The following is a 17,574-nucleotide window of genomic DNA, read 5'->3' as shown; positions in this document are numbered from 1 at the left end:
GGTTATGAGACGACCCGCGCATCACTAGTGTGTGTGTACGTGTGTATGTGTCACATAAGGGCATTCACAGACAGCGCATTCTCTTTTGTCTTGCCGCGCTTGAAATGTTTAAAAGCATTTAAATGAATAAGAGCGTGATCATATAATGTAAAGCTAGCCAACGGATGGCAGAAAATACGGATGCTGCGTTAATTGCGTTAAATATTTTGACACGTTAAACCAGACAAAAATTAATCGCATGCGTTAACGCGTTAACGTTGACAGCACTACTATATATATATATATATATATATATATATATTACAATGTACAGAAAGAGACATAAGTAAGCTAAATTGTGTGGTTTATCCAAGAGATGCGTGCCATTATTTGTCTTATTATTCACATTAATTTCCTATTCAGCTATCCCAGAGGGATTCGGGATAGAGATGGAGCCCTCGGAGGATCCGCTCGAGCAGGACCTGGTACGGCTGAAGTGTAATGCAGATAATTACACCTATGAGAACCTGCGGTGGTACCGTCTGGACCCGCAGGCTGTTCCACCAGAGCTGGACTGCAAAAGTGTTCACCAATATGCAGAGTCTCTGGGGGGAAAGCTTTCGTTCCAGACCACCAGCAACAGCTGGGTACTGGAACTCACCATTACCAACATCCAGCTGCAGGATGAGGGAAACTACGTGTGTGAGGTGCAGAACCAGCGCAGTGGGGAGAAACACTGCCACCGCAAGTACATCCCAGTCAAAGGTGAAGGTCAATCAATGATCAGTTTTTTATAAGTCCAGGTACGTTCCTGGTGCCAGCTTGCTGTTTGCTACTTACATACAAAGCTGACTTTTAAGGTAGCATCCTAAACGTGAAAGTGACTTGAATGCTTTAAGTAGTTACTCAGATGTATTGCAGATACTTTCACTTGTGTAAATCACAGAGACTCTAACTCTTACATACGATTTCAATGGAGTTCGGCATTAAGTGTTGCTGGGGTAATTACTGAATATTCTACTAAAAACAAAAACATGACACACAAATACTAAAATAGCTCCAAATGGAACATTGTTTAATAAATACTTATTATTATTGAAGTATATTTAGAATTTCTGAAACAAGATATCTTCAGGATTCCTTAAAAAAATAGACTAAGGAGGGAGTGAATGAACAGCGCTCTCTTCCACCCTAAATACCCATGGCTGAAGTTCCCTTGAGCAAGGCACTGAACCCCCAATTGCTCCCCGGGCGCTGGAGCAAATAGCTGCCCACTGCTCCAGGTGTGTGTGTGTGTTCCCCCGTCACTTCCATGTGTGTGTGCACTTGGATGGGTTAAATACAGAGCACCAATTCTGAGTATGGGTCACCATACCTGGCAAATGTCACGACTTTCACTTGCAATTTCAAATATATATTGTCCCACTAGGATTTGGAACAGAGGTTGAATCTGTATTTTGTAAATTTGACTTTGCATTGTCCACTGTCTTTTATTCATGGGGTAACTGTTAATGCCCAATATCAAAAGTGTGCAATGTGTGTATAATGTGTCTATATATCACTGTCACTACAAATGCTTTATCAGTGAAGATCTAACCAAAACTAAAGGCATATTCTCTCTTTTCCTATGTCCATTCCAGCGTTGGAGGCACCTCGATACCGTAACAACCCCACCAATCAGACAGTGAATGTGAGCGAGTCGCTGCAGATGGAGTGCGATGTCGAGGGCACACCCTCTCCCCAGCTGTCCTGGTTTAAAGATAACCAACCCCTTCATCAGATATCAGGTTAGTCATTCATGGATGTCCTTCAGAGGGCCTCAGATGATGCTAACCCTGAAACAACGTACAGAATTAACAAATATTGCTATAAGTCTGATTGCATCATATAATAATTGCTGTTAATAGTGTTCATCGTCTGGTTGACCATGTCTTGTATTAATTTTTTTGAAAATTTCTGTCATATGCACATAAACTTTTAACCCTCTGGATATATGTATATATATATATATATATGCTGTAATTACACAGTAGTTAAAGACATCTGATATAAAGTGGGACCAGGGTGTTTGCTAAGACAAGCTTATACTACACTATATTATACTATACATAGCAATGGTCATCCATAGCAATAAAATGAATTCCCTGAGACTTTAAAATCACTTGTAAAGACCTGAATATCATAGAGACATTAATTTTGAATTCTTTAAAATTAGGCCATAAGCAGACACCCAGAAAACTTAAAAAAAAAAAAAAACTAAAAATGACCACAAACCAGTCCATATTAACTGATTTAAGTTTCAAAGATAGAATTTATCACTGAACATTTTATGAGTTAAATCAGGTTGAAATAGGTTTTTAAGGTAACGATTACTGGTTACCACATTTTACAGTGTAGAAAACATTTAGCATTCACCCATAAAACCCTAGTAATCATATAACAGGACACAAAACCACCTGGCAACCACAGAGAAAAATCTAGCAACCACCGAATATTCTGGCAACTGCCATGTGCCAAAAAAAATACCTTACTAAAATACTTCCTGTAATTAATCAGCCACATAACGATGGCTCTTGCTACCAATCCAAACATTACAGCTGCATATCGATGCATTAAACATACAGAATACCCTAGCAATCATATATCAATGACCAGGCAACCACCCAGGACACCACTACAGCAGTGAGTTTAGAATTTGCAAAATCTCAGAGAACATATGAAAATCCAGGTTCATTTGATTAAACTCCTACCGAGGTTCAATAGTAATATTGTTTAGGTTGTGAGTTTGAGTAATAGGTATAGATTTAAGCTATTGCATTATATAGATATAGCATTGTCTGCTTTAAATTTACACTATATTCTTTAGTTTGATTTCCTCTCCATTTCTCTGCATGTTGTTCAGCCCCCTTCAAATTAACATACATGTGCTATTCCAAAACACTTCCATTACAGATTACATTATATTCACCACATCAATCCCATCTAGCTCAGCACATTTGAATAGGAACACACTTATTCATGAGCACATACTAACACACACAAAATTGAATTCTGGTGCTGGAAAAAGCACTTAGGTCATGCTAATGTACTGGAGATCGTTCGGATTGCAAGTCGAATGAAACTCTGGACTGCAGTATAATAGCATATATATATACAGCTCTGGGAATGTACTGTATGTGGGTTTCTTGTGGGCTTGTAAGTGAATTCACATGCAGTGCATGTACAGTGCAGTTTGCTGATAGGTGTTATGGGGAGGATTTTATATCAGGAACAAACTGAGTTCAAGAGCTATTAGCAGAAGGTCACTGTGTGACTGGAATATGAGTTAAACTTTTTTTGCTCAGCTCATTCAGTTCATAGCAAAGCCACAGATATTTTTCTAGATAGATTTTAAGATCCAATACAGATCTAATTAAAATTTTAACACTGTGCCTATAGCAAGTATCTGATTATTATGGGTTGGTGGGTTGCTTTTTCCACTACAAAGTGCAGTAAGTGTGTCATAGAATGGAAACTGGCAAAAATCAAAAATACTATTTCCTGTAAATCCTTGATTTAGGCCATACAAGAGATTCCATTTCAGTTTTCAAAGCCCTTTTGATAGCACACATCACACCCAGACACCCATGACAAAAAGTTATCCAAATAATTTTTCCAAATCAAGTTTCCATTAGTTTCAGTGATAAAAGAATGCGTAGAACCAGTGTGTTTGTAGAATTATGGCGCAGTGGTGATATAATTTAATATACTTGTGTATAATGTATAAAATGCTCATAAATCGTTCAGTGTTCCTTTCTGTACATTCAAAAGGAAGAAACACTTTTATTTGTGTCTTTTAAGATAATATATACTATAACATTTATTTAAAGACACAATTACTGTATTTAGTACTGTGGTATGAACTAGATTCTCGTGAGCACATTCTTATATAAACTAGCTTGCAGCATCTGCAGCCCTAAAACTATACGGTTCATTTGATTTTTCTAATGTGTGTTTTCAGTAATATGACAATTTGTTCTGTAGTATTTTTTTGTCATCACATTATTACTACATTATAATTTGTACAAATGTATGATTAAAATCATTTTTGCAAACTAAAATAACATGCAAGCATGGTTCACCAGTCAACATCTGCTTGTTAACTTCTATGACATGCAATTGTGTAATTTAATACACCACATATCTTTTGACAGGAGAAATTAAAGGGGTCATATGATGATGCTAAAAATACTATTATTTTGTGTATTTAGTGTAAATCAATGTGTTTATGCAGTTTAAGGTCCAAAAATCACATTATAAATCACATTGTTGCTCCTCAGTGCCCCGCCTTTCTAAAACGCATTTATTTTTACAAAGCTCATCGTTCTGAAAAACACAGTGTGTCCTGATTGGCCAGCTATGCAGAGCATTGTGATTGATCGAATACCTCAATGTGTGATGAAAATTTTACGTCCCTTACCATATTTGGAAATACATAGCATCTCCACGACATCGAGGCGGCGGCAACAATTCAGCAAGAATCAAAGTTATGCTTTCTTTCTTTGCATGAATATTTGGGCGGTGTTATGCAAAGCTTCCAACACATGGGGGAAGGGGGTGAAAGGGGTGAAAGGGCCGTTTACAGAAGGTTATACTTCTCTTTCAGTCTAACAGTAAGAGGGAGTGATTTCCTTTGGACGTCTGTTTTTTTTCAATTGTTTTGTTGTTGTTGATAGAAACAATTGATTTAAAGTGTCAGTTATTGTAATTATTGTTTCAGTCAACCATATAAAACCCTTTGTTACCCCGAACTATATATAAAAGCCTGATCAGTGGCATAAAAGTAATCAATGCAGCTACTTAATCCTTTGCTACTTATTAATGCGTGAACTTCCCCTTTAAATAATGTGACGCTCTGCCCTCTATGTGAATGATGCTGTTCCCATTACGTGCTGTTAGAAGTGATTTAATTGATTCAGCATTTTGACACCTCCATAAGGATGCATTGAGCTCGACATAGCGGTTTAATGAAGGATGTATTGATCTTGTTAATTAGCAAATTTTACTATTTCAATATTAAAAATTACTATTAAAATTGGCTGTTAAAGTTTATATGGGAATATTACATGACATTTAAAAATGCATTGGTGCTAAAACATACACCTTTTGGACAAATCTCTCAACATGATCTATCAACTGCAACAAATACTGCCTAAACAAAATTCAGATTTTGTGCACTTTATTTACTGTACCAATATTTAAAATTGGCCTTTGAACTTGGCTTTATTGCAAGGCAAAAAACAACAACAACCTTGTCTTGCCAAAGCACTGACAGAGCCCATTGATCTAATGGTGTTGATGAAATGCAAACTTTGCATGCAACAATCCGGCAGCAGTTGACAGCACTCTGATTCAATGGGATACAGGCATCAGATTGACTAAGCCCAATGATGTTGGGGGATCCAGTGAGGACAGAAAAGTTGGTAAGGTGGACTTATACTTCAGTATCGGACCTACGCTTTAGCGTTTCGCGTCAGTTTTCATTTATACTTCTGCGCCATCGTCCGCATCGACGTGCAGTACCCATGCAAACATGCTAGTCTGGCTGTGCTCTATAAGTAGTAATAAACCGCCAATATGCTAGTAATATACGTGCTAACAAGCAACTAGTTGATAGTGAGAATTGTTCCTTAAAATAAAGTATTACCTAAGTTTTTTATGGCATCAATGAAGAAAAAAATCCCATTCTTTTTTATTTTCTGAAAGTATTGATAAATTAAAAATATCACAGGCTATGTATCATTATGGATTCCTTTTTCTTACAGTTCAGAAAAGAGAAAAACATAAGGCAAGAAAGCCATAACAAAAGAAGATGCTGTGTCTTAAAGCCATGGCTGGCTGGCAGATTGTGTGTTTGACAGTTTTGTGGATGTGTTCAGGGATCCTGCTGCAGGACTCCAATCGGACTCTCAGCATTCAGCGAGTGCGAGAGGAAGACGCCGGTCTGTACACCTGCACGGCCTGCAACCAGAGGGGCTGCGTTCAGTCCTCCGCCACGGTGTCAGTCATCGGTGAGAGCCTCTTGTTTGCGTTAGGTGGCGCTGTAGTATACAGTTAACTCTGCTTTCTTCAGGATTGTGCTGAAGAATTTACATTATTTAGTGGAACATATACAATAGTTTGATTGCTATATACACAGACGAGCACACACCATACACATTAATACACATTTGTTTTTATACCATAGTGAGGGCTTCACACACTGATGTCTTTTCTTAAATATTCTCAAGCTAATTTTAATTACTACACCCTTACTCTTACCTAACTATAATTTCTTTTTTTTTTTTTTATTAAACTTATGTAGTCCCTTTATGAACATGTGTTTGCTGTGAGGACCACAAACCCTAACAGACATAGCTCCTTTCTAACCTTCATACATCTTGCCTTTACCATTAAATACATAATGAAATGTGTTATATGACAGCGAAAATGTAATATTAGTATTGGTATATAATATGATAATTTGTTAAATATAGAATGTTATATCAACAAATGGTCAAAAAACAACAACAACATATTTGTCTTACCATCAAATTTAGATTTTTGCAAAACAAACTTCTAGAATCTACAACATGTATTAAAATCAAATCAGTTTAGAAGATGTGAACTTTCATGTTTAGTTATAATAATAAGCTTAATACAATAATATGTTTTGTCTTCCAGGCTCTGATGACAAGGCCAATGTAGAAATAGTGATTCTCATCGGAACGGGGGTCATCGCCATCTTTTTCTGGGTCCTTCTCCTTGTTATCTTCTGCAACGTCAAGCGAGTCAGTACAATGCTTCAATAGCACTTCAATACATCTGAATTAATGAACATGGTTACACAAGGAACATTATTTGAATCTGCCCATGATGTCAGCGGGGCTTTTTTAGTAACAATAAGCACTTACATCAATGATGCCTTGCTTCAGTACAACATAAGAGCAAGCCATATCAGCACTTCAGTGCTGGACATGAGTAGCAGACTCAGCATTTCTACGAGATGATGTGGAGCGCAGCCGCCTCAGGCTCGCTGTTTCTGTCTTCTTATTAGGCTGCGGTATATCATCCATCAGTAATTGTTATGGTGTTGTCCTGCAGATGAACCCAGCAGATATCAAGACAGGCTATCTGTCAATCATCATGGACCCGGGGGAAGTGCCGCTTGAGGAGCAGTGTGAATACCTGCCCTACGACTCCAGCCAGTGGGAGATATCCAGAGACAGACTGCGCCTCGGTACATTAAAAAAAAAACTCTTGATACAGGCTTTAAATTAGTCCAAATGTAGGACATTCATGGCTTGGATCCCAGAAGTAAAGCATATTTATGGTCTAGACATTTTCTTGACTGTACTCAGGAATCCTTGTATCATGTGGTAAAGGGTGAGGGTTTGTATTTAAAAAAACAAAAACAAATGTAACATCAAAATAAAGAACTGGGCTTGGTCAGGTGTTCAAAATAAAACTGAAACAGTGATGTATTTTATCAAATCAGGCTGCTGTTTTAGTAAAGAGGTATATAGTTTGTGTCATTGTGCTCATTTACATGTGTACAGCTGATGTTAGCGTTTTCGAAGTGGCTCAGTTCACAGTAAATGCTGCTTCTCACAAAACTCCATCTCTGCAAACGCTGTGAGTTTAACATGGATTTGGGAATGTAAAGTGTGCTAGGTTCCCTTTTTTACGTTTATAGTTGCATAAATTCATGCAAGACAGTGGTGACTGTCAGTTTGTACAGGTATGACAGGATTTTTCAGAAAAATTAATACAAGACGTAGTCAGCCAGACGATGAACATTATTAATATTATTAATCATTAATAATTATTATATGACACAGTCACACTTGTAACAATATTGGTCAGTTCTGTTTGTTGATTCAGGGTTAGCATCATCTGGGGTCCTCTGAGGGTCAGCATCATCTCTTCTCAGGTCTTCTGGATCCAGACTGGAGCTTGTGTAAATCCTAGTTACCAAAACAGAGAAACAAATAGAGACATCATTAGCATAGCTGCTGATCCAACAAAGTAAAACTAATTAGTTTAACCCAAGCTAAAGAATAAGAATGTGTATTTGATCAGATGCAACTACACTCACAATTTAAGAGATACATTATTTGAATGCTTGGCGAAAGAGATGCGTTTTTAATCTAGATTTAAACAGAGAGAGTGTGTCTGAACCCCGAACATTATCAGGAAGGCTATTCCAGAGTTTGGGAGCCAAATGTGAAAAAGCTCTACCTCCTTTAGTGGACTTTGCTATCCTAGGAACTACCAAAAGTCCAGCGTTTTGTGACCTTAGGGTGCGTGATGGGTTGTAGCGTGGTAGAAGGCTAGTTAGGTACGCAGGAGCTAAACCATTTAGGGCCTTATAGGTAAGTAATGATAATTTGTAACTGATACGGAACTTAATAGGTAGCCAGTGCAGAGACTGTAAAATTGGGGTAATATGATCATATTTTCTTGACCTGGTAAGGACTCTAGCTGCTGCATTTTGGACGACCTGTAGCTTGTTTATTGACGAAGCAGGACAACCACCTAGAAGTGCATTACAATAGTCCAGTCTAGCTTGGCAATGTTTCTAAGATGGAAGATGGAAGATAAAGAAGTTAACAGCATTTAACCAAAATAAAAGCTCAAGATTTTGAATGTTTGAAAGTAAAGAATTTAAGACATAGATATTTGTCTGTTATATGTCTGTTATATGTCAACCTAAATGTGAAAATGCTATTTCCTTTAGCAGCATGTATTTGTCCTTTGTGTCAGTCTCTCAGCATGATGAATATGTGACAATCAGTGTACTGTTTTGGGAAGCATCCTAATCTTGCATGCTATGTATTTATTCTTTGTTCATGCAGGGAAGGTGCTTGGGCATGGAGCTTTTGGGAAAGTGATCGAAGCTTCAATCTTTGGGCATGACAAGAAAACATGTTCAAACACAGTAGCAGTGAAGATGCTGAAAGGTTCGGTTTTACCGAAAAACTATAGTTGATACAAAAATGCCTTCACTTGCACATGTATATATATATATATATATATATAATTTAATTTAAATTTATTTTAATTTAATTTAATTTAATTTTTTTATTTTTAATTATATATATATATATATATATATATATATATATATATATATATACAGTACTGTGCAAAAGTCTTAGGCAACTAGTAGTAACAAAAAATGGTTTAAGTCAGTATTTCTGTTTTTTTTTTTTTGCTGTAGTGTGTCAGTAGCAAAAATCTCTTTACCTTTCCAAACATTCTTTTTGCCATTAATTGTAATAATCCAGTGAGATTTGTGTTTGCACAAGGAGTCTGACAGCAGCCAGTGCTCCACACAGAGATCTGATCTCATCATCATCAGTCTGTCTGGAATAACATGAAGAAACAGAACAAACTGAAACAGACTAAACCCAGAAGAACTGTGGCAGTGTCACCAAAACGCTTCAAGAAACCTGCAAAACTACAGTACTGTGCAAAGTTTTAGGCACTTGTGTAAAAATGCTGTAAAGTGAGGATGCCGTCAAAAATAATATCATAAATAGATTTTATGAATTAACTTCTATTAACCTAACTAAATTAAATCAACATTTGGTGTGACCACACTAGGGGTTAAAAAAGCTTGATGCTTTCTCTCTCCATGATGAATATGTGACAATCAGTGTACTGTTTTGGGACGCATCCTAATCTTGCATGCTATGTATTTATTCTTTGTACCTACCTTTGCAGGTAGGTTTCTTGAAGTGTCTTGGTGACACTGTCACAGTTCTTCTGGATTGAGTCTGTCTCAGTTTCATCTGTTTCTTCATGTTATTTCAGACAGACTGATGATGATGGTGATCAGATCTCTGTGTGGAGCACTGGCTGCTGTCAGACTCCTTGTGCAAACACAAATCTCACTGGATTATTACAATTAATGGCAAAAATAATGTTTGAAAATGTAAACTGATATTTCCTACTGACTTTTGCACAGTACAGTATATGTATACTTAACAGCATCTGTGTATATCACAGAGGGAGCCACAGCCAGTGAACACAAAGCTCTGATGTCAGAACTTAAGATCCTCATTCACATTGGAAACCATCTCAATGTCGTCAACCTTCTTGGAGCATGTACCAAAACCAACGGTATGAACGTACCATTTATTTTAAAATAGATACCTTTTGGTCCTGGATGCTGATTGGTCAATACAGTGATTCAGTTTGATAAAATACTAAGTTTAGAAATATTACATCCTCAGCTACGGTGTATATCACTGCAGCATGTAAAGTTTACATGTCAGGGACCATCTTCTGGCAGAATGATGCCACTTACTTTTTCTGTTGACTTGGCCAATATGGCAGTATTTTATGAAGAAAGGCCATAACCTTTTAAACACTGTTTGATTGTATCTTGTGTCTGCAGCATCCTTCTTACTTTTTTCTAAACATCTCGGATTGTCAGGTCCTCTCATGGTTATAGTGGAATATTGTAAATACGGGAATCTCTCCAACTTCCTGCGAGCCAAAAGAGAGTTCTTCTTGCCGTACAGGGTGAGAGAAATAAATAACATGATGATAACACTCTCACAACAATAATAACTGCTATGTGTTCTGGTGTAACGTGTGCTTGTGTTTGCAGGACCGTTCTCCTAAAACCCAGAGTCAGGTGCGACGAATGATAGAAGCGGGTCAGGTTAGCCAGCATGACGGTCAGCCGTCCACCACTTCCAACATCACCCCTCCAATGCAGTCTCGTGGTAAGAGCACTCACAAGTCAAAGAGCAAGATGTCTAAAGATATATTAAGATTATATACAGTATTAAATATGTACAGATGTTTACCCGGTGGATAATAAAGCTGACTTCACATGCTATTAAAATGACTGTTAATACAACTTCATGGGGCGTTCATGTGCAACTTATGAGTAGGAAACTCACGAGTTTCTGAGCCGAAAGGAGCCATGCAATTTCAACAGGAAAGAGAGAGCTTTGGGTTCTGGAGTAAACTGTAGTATTTATTCTTTTATCAAAATACTGACAACTTGTTAATTATTTTTGGTTATGCATTTGAATTGGAAATATGTTGCAATAAATCTTTTGTTTCTAACACCATAGCACTTGAACTGTAAAATAAAGCTTTAAATCAAATGAGCCACTTCTGTTTGATTCTGTTTCGAAGCATTCAAAATGTCACAAACTGGTGACACCTGCTGGTGCATAGAGAACTCAGCACAAACATGCATCTAATACAGATATTATAAATCAACTGCAAATGTTCTGTTGAAAGTTTAGCTCATGAAGTGTTGTCAACAAATCATCAAACACCATTAACTATGAAGTGTTTGTATAATAGGATAGCAACATGCTCAGAAGCACTTAAAACACCTTAATGATTTCATAGCAACACCAAGCAATCATCCACAACAGTCTTTTTATTGAATTGCCTTCCTGGCAATTTTCTGATTGATATTCTTATATGCTTTCTCTGATATTTTCAGTTGCAGTGGATGATCTTTGGAAGACTCCGCTCACGATAGAGGATTTGATTTGCTACAGCTTTCAGGTCGCTCGAGGGATGGAGTTTCTGGTGTCTCGTAAGGTACATTTCAAACATGTATTCAAGCTCAAACTCTCTGATGAATGAATCAAGTCACATTTAGCAGGTTGTAGATTAGTAATAGGTGAACTTTAGATCTCTTCTAGATCTGTCCATGCTCATCAAACGGGGGAAAGTTACGCTGGATAGAGGTTTTTACAAATGGGGACAAATCTTATAAAATTTGATGATGAGAAAGTTGCAAATATGTTAGATCTGCTCATCTGTCGTAAATCTAGTAATCTTGATTTTGTTCTGACAGTGCATTCATCGTGACCTGGCGGCTCGCAACATCCTCCTGTCCGAGAACAACGTGGTGAAGATCTGTGACTTTGGTTTAGCACGGGACATCTACAAAGACCCTGACTACGTGCGCAAAGGAAATGTAAGAGAAGCCCTGTAAATAAAAGCATGATCCAGAAAGTTCTCTAGTGAAGAATCTCATTAAAACTGTGAAGACAAAGTCCAGGTCACATTTCACTCAAAAATAAAAAAGGACATTTTGTTTGATGCTAATTTTTCCTCAATCTCCAATAATGTAATGAAGAAAGCAAAAAGTAATTTCAAAATAATCAAACAATATTAGAGGTATTCAAATATAATGATAGTATTTTTAGTACAGCATTTAATGTTTAAAAGAACAAATTATAATTTGGGGGGGAAATAACATCCTTACAAAAAATATTTTAATAAAAAAGGTCTGTGTTTTATTATTACTTTATTTATATTTCATTTTATTTTTATGTAAAATATGACCTGGACATGCAAAAATGTGACCCAACATGAGATTCAATATGAATGCACTTCGGTAAAGGCCAGTGGTTAAAAATGACTTGTCTTGCCTTTGCATCATGATATACAGATATCAGTGAATCCACTGAAAATTGTCAGAAATGTTAAGGCAACATTGAATACGTAATAAATATTATTTGGAAAAATAAAATACATAGGCAAAAGATAAACATGTAACAATACTAGTGGTATTACTGCATGACAAACATAATAAGACAGAAAAGGTAAGTTTATGAGATTACCCTTGAGAGGCATTGATGAATGGTTGACCTACTGCAAATCATATCAGCTCCAGGATCATGATAAGAGTGTATTCTCTCACAGGCACTATTATAGGTGAAATGTTATCTGTGTTTGCAGGCTAGACTGCCGCTGAAGTGGATGGCTCCAGAGAGCATCTTTGATAAGGTTTACACCAGTCAGAGTGATGTATGGTCATTTGGAGTGCTGCTCTGGGAGATCTTCTCACTAGGTAAGAGTCTAACCTGATACCTGAGCACTGGCAACTCCTCAAACTCAACCTTTTCGGTTCTTTTCCGCTCATATTTATGGTATAATGAATGTTTTTTTGTTTTTGAAAGTATAAAAAACGATAAAAAACATATAACTGATTACCATTTTATACATTTTAAAATATAGTTTATTTTGATGGACCCCCCTCCAAGCGCCCATGAACTTTCTGCAGCCGTTAATTAATTCTTCAGAGTCACCTGATCCCTTCTAATAAGCTGATATGCTGCTCAAGAAACAGTTTTTTTCCCTCCCTACAAATGGATTCTGTTCTGTTTAAATATTCTGAAGCTTGTATAAAGTCTTTGATCACAGACTTGATTGTATCACGTCCCATTAGGAGCGTCTCCATACCCGGGCATCCAGATCGATGAAGACTTCTGCAAGCGACTCAAAGACGGTACCAGGATGAGGGCACCAGACAACGCGTCCCCTGAAATGTGAGCATTGGCCTGATGACTCTGTCTGTGTGTTTGATCGACTCCAAGCTGCTAGTCAGACTGATGACCTCATCCAGAGATGAAACTCTGACGTGTTTGCGTATTCTGGTAGATATGGCATCATGCTGGCCTGCTGGCAGGGCGAGCCCAGGGAGAGACCCACGTTTCCTGCTCTGGTGGAGATACTTGGAGATCTTCTTCAGGAAAACAGTCTACCCGTGAGAATACATTTCTGTACATTCAGAAATAATATCTGAGCATTACACACTATTTCAACTCAGCTGGTTATACAAGTGATATAATAGCTAACGGTGTATATTTTATTGATTCTGTGAAATATTTTTTATTTTTTATTTTAGGAAATCCCGTTCAATGTGTCTCAGAGCTCAGAGGATGATGGCTTCTCTCAAGCTTCCTCTAGACCACCATCACAAGAGGAGATCAGACTCGCCTGCAACACGATGTCCACCCGGTACATACACATTTAATATCAGTGATGGGGGTAGGCTTGCCAACCGCTCCTTATAATATGGAATTGACTGGTATTTAAGGCATCAAAGAAGCGTTCCGTATGAAGGCTATACAGAACACAGTTTGTTAAACAGAACAGTATTTATTCAAAATAAAAAATGTGTGTTTAATATATTTAAAAGTTTGGGGTAAGTAAATTTCTTCTTCTTCTTTTTTAAAAGAAACTTTTAGAATACTTTTTCAGCAAAGGATGTGTTAAATGGAAAATAAGTGATATTGTTAGAAAAGATTTCTATTTGTAATAAATTCTATTCTTTTTAACTTGTTATTTTATTTATGGAACACAGGTTCCAAAAATATTAAGCAGTACAACAGTTTCATAATAAATCTGTATATTAGAATGATTTCTAAAGGATCATGTGACACTGAAGACTGGAGTAATGATGCTGAAAATTCAATGCTGAGTCATAGAAATAAATAATATTTTAAAGTATAATAAGATAGGAAACCAATATTAGAAATTGCAACAATATTTCACAATATTCATTTTTTTCTGTATTTTTGATCAAATAAATGCAGCCTTGATGAGCATAAGAGACTTTTAAAAAAAAAGCATTACAAATCTGAATGATATATACTTATGTGGACTTATATACAACACCTCAATTTTATTCACCCAAAAAATAGATCTTTATAACTCTATAGCAGACTTCTTAAAGATATTGTTACTCTTACAGCATGGTATTACTCATGCATACAAATGCCATGTTACATGCATAATACTGAGCTAACAACAAGTTGTCACTCTATATAACAGTTAGACTCGTCCAAAACTTCAGGAGTATACGCTGGAGGATTTTTGTGTTTGTGTATGAGTAGTTCCACAATGTTCTGAAATGTTTTGAAAGCACTAGAATTTTACAGAATAGTCCAGAATGTTACAGAACCTTCTAGAATGTTCCCATCCTTGAAAGCAGATTATTGTAAAAAAAAAAAAAAAAAAAACATGCAAAACTAGTACAAAAACTTTTCTGTACTAAACCATTTTTTTTTTCATAATTAATGATAGGTCTTAAATTATTATTATTATTTATTACTAAAATATTATTTCCTTTATTTACTGTAAAAGACACATGCCAAATTTACTTGCCACTTATAAACTATCAACAAGAGAAGGCATGTAATAGATTGTGTTCAACAGGTTTTAAGATTTGATCATGTTGAGTTTAAACTGCGTTTGTGTTCATCAAATATGATTGAGTGTAGGTTTAATAAGGTTAAAGTAATATTAGTCCTGTCTTCTAGTATGCTGGATTAGGAATTTGAATAAGCCCATATAGCCCTTAGTATGAAAAACAAATGCCTATGTCAAATCTGTCTTATCAAGGAGCTATTGTCTTTCTAATAAATCAGACATATTTTTACACGACAAATAATAAAACGGAAAAAAATCAAATGTATTTACATTTAAGAAAATCTTAGTTAAAATATTATAGTCATAGCCATCTAACAGGATTGTGGTGGACTGTTCTTATGCCCCTTTGTTATAAATACAGGGTGCGATTTGCCGGGGGGATGTGTGGGATTTCCCCCTTTCTGGTCAATGTATCCCTGCCTCTGCTTAATTATTTTCATCCCCCCCCCAAAGTGATCAGTGCTACTACACTAGTGGCGAGACGGATCACGAAACTTATCACGGATCCGTGGTTTGATTGAAGTCAATTTTATTTTAAAATGCGCTACTTTGGCTGGCGCGCAGCCTCTCTGTATTCACCACTCTGCAGACTTGATTGGTTACACCTCCTCATGAGTAATAGCCTATCAACACTTGCGAGACGGTTGAAGCCAGGTCTGCTGGGCAGTGGAGTTGCTAACTTGGCAAGATTTAGCGCCTTTTTTCCATAAAAAGCGACTAGCTACAAATCTAGCGACTTTTTGGGCAATCATTTATTAGTCTCTGAGACTCTCTGGTGCTGCCCACGAGGTCTCTCTTTCCCAGCGCGAGCCTCTTTCTCTGTATCTGCTGTGTTCAGCGAGCGCAGAGAGGAGCAGCACTTTCAGTAAAAAAAAGAAAGATTTTCTGTTGCTTCTAACTCTATTTTACAAGCAAGTTAAGCCGACATCAGTCACAGCACAACCACTGACTTTATCGTATGTGTATTTGATTTCATTAGTGCAGATTAATGTTTGAGAGCTGGTTATGTAGTCTTAATGGACCGCGTTTCAGTCATTATAATATTCATTCCGTTGTCTGACAACAGAAACATTAAAATATAGTAATAAAAACAGTTTTATTGAGAATTAAATGAAATGGCTAAATTAAATTGCAGTATGTGAGCATAGGGAGGCAATACAAAATGAAGCACTTACGTCATAAATATGCTAATTAGCGCATGACGTCATATAGTTCATGTTCTCATGATATATTTTTATGAATTAAAATGTTTCAAAACATCCCCCCCTCTGTTTTTTTTTTCACAAATCGTACCCTGTATATATATATATATATATTGTTCTCTCTGACTAGATATTACAACTGTGTGCCTTTCGCTGGCTGCATCATGGTCGGACCCTCCAGCACGTGTCACTCACGAGTGAAGACCTTTGAGGAACTTCCTCTGGAAATGACATCACACAAGACACATCATGTATGACCAAGACCTCCAGTATATGTAAAGTCTTTGTAAACTAAAGAATATCAACATGTATATTGTTTCATGTATTTTTGTGGCCCTATAGGACAGCCAGACAGACAGTGGGATGGTTTTGGCATCAGATGAGCTCGAGAGGTTTGAACACAAGCACCGAGGGGCCATGTTGAAAAAGTAAGTGATACTGACAATTATGCACACCATTTATCATAAGCAAAATATCTAGGGCTATGACTTATACTTCATTTATAGTTGATCCGTTTTCATACTCTGTTGCATTAAGCATTGTGTAAACTCTGTAGTACATCGGCGGGCCACAGCACAGAACGCCTCATCAGTTCTCCGTCCATGAGCAGCAGCGGCAGCACACGGCACCCACCCTTCTTCAGCCAACTCTCAGGCCAAACCTTCTACAACAACGAGTACGGCCAGCTGTCGGAGGAGGAGGGCATCAGTGACTTCTTCTCCTCGTCGGACCAGGCCATATACCAGGGAGCCTGCCCGGCAACCTCCAACCTGTAACCGCACTGATTGGCCAGTCGTAACCAGGCCCCGCCCCCTCACAACTAACTGAACTGAAGTCTTGCTTTGTAAAGTTCTCTTAGCAGCCACTAGGTGGCACCATAATTTCATACCAAAAAAGTATTTTATCACCTTATATCTTTATATAGAGTAAACTTCTTTTAATTTGTACAAAAAAGAGAGAAAAGAACCAGAATGAAGAAAAATAAATAAATGAATATATCATCTTTTGACTGATTTTTTTTCTTTCTCCGTTTAAGTGTCATCTGATGGTAAATACTTTTACATACATTTTACAATACTGCATAAAACAATATGGTTATATTTTAATAATTTTATGGAAACATATATATATATATATATAAATTTACATTTATGCATTTAGCAGACGCTTTTATCCAGAGTGACTTACAATGCATTCAGGCTAACAATTTTCTCCTATCATGTGTTCCCCGGGATATAGATTTAATCAGGAGACATAAATATTAAAGACAATAAACTCAAAGTACTCATTTAATTAATAACCTGTTTAAGAAACAAGACTTGTGTTGAATGGCTCCATAATGTTTATTTTGATTGCTTTTCAACATAATGGTACACCTTAAAAAAACAAA

The 17,574-nt window shown here is 36.8% G+C and overlaps 1 protein-coding gene across 1 annotated transcript in view; it reads left to right on the top strand.

Moving 5' to 3' along the window:
* The window catches only part of flt4 (fms related receptor tyrosine kinase 4), a 56,216-nt gene extending 39,026 nt beyond the window's left edge, over positions 1 to 17,190 (top strand). Inside the window, exons 13-30 of the mRNA XM_059516480.1 lie at positions 403 to 744; positions 1,620 to 1,766; positions 5,898 to 6,029; positions 6,682 to 6,788; positions 7,102 to 7,237; positions 8,856 to 8,960; positions 10,012 to 10,125; positions 10,442 to 10,530; positions 10,619 to 10,736; positions 11,477 to 11,577; positions 11,837 to 11,959; positions 12,727 to 12,838; positions 13,217 to 13,316; positions 13,429 to 13,534; positions 13,676 to 13,788; positions 16,315 to 16,435; positions 16,527 to 16,612; positions 16,741 to 17,190. Of these exons, the coding sequence (XP_059372463.1) occupies positions 403 to 744; positions 1,620 to 1,766; positions 5,898 to 6,029; positions 6,682 to 6,788; positions 7,102 to 7,237; positions 8,856 to 8,960; positions 10,012 to 10,125; positions 10,442 to 10,530; positions 10,619 to 10,736; positions 11,477 to 11,577; positions 11,837 to 11,959; positions 12,727 to 12,838; positions 13,217 to 13,316; positions 13,429 to 13,534; positions 13,676 to 13,788; positions 16,315 to 16,435; positions 16,527 to 16,612; positions 16,741 to 16,960 (2,372 nt within the window). The 3' untranslated portion in view covers positions 16,961 to 17,190. The remainder of the gene's footprint in view (positions 1 to 402; positions 745 to 1,619; positions 1,767 to 5,897; positions 6,030 to 6,681; positions 6,789 to 7,101; positions 7,238 to 8,855; positions 8,961 to 10,011; positions 10,126 to 10,441; positions 10,531 to 10,618; positions 10,737 to 11,476; positions 11,578 to 11,836; positions 11,960 to 12,726; positions 12,839 to 13,216; positions 13,317 to 13,428; positions 13,535 to 13,675; positions 13,789 to 16,314; positions 16,436 to 16,526; positions 16,613 to 16,740) is intronic.
* Positions 17,191 to 17,574: the final 384 nt, after the last annotated feature.

Source organism: Carassius carassius, chromosome 29 (genome assembly GCF_963082965.1).
Source record: "Carassius carassius chromosome 29, fCarCar2.1, whole genome shotgun sequence".
Classification (NCBI taxonomy): domain Eukaryota; kingdom Metazoa; phylum Chordata; class Actinopteri; order Cypriniformes; family Cyprinidae; genus Carassius; species Carassius carassius.
Note: the sequence above shows the minus strand (reverse complement) of the source record. Positions and strands in the feature narration are given on the sequence as shown.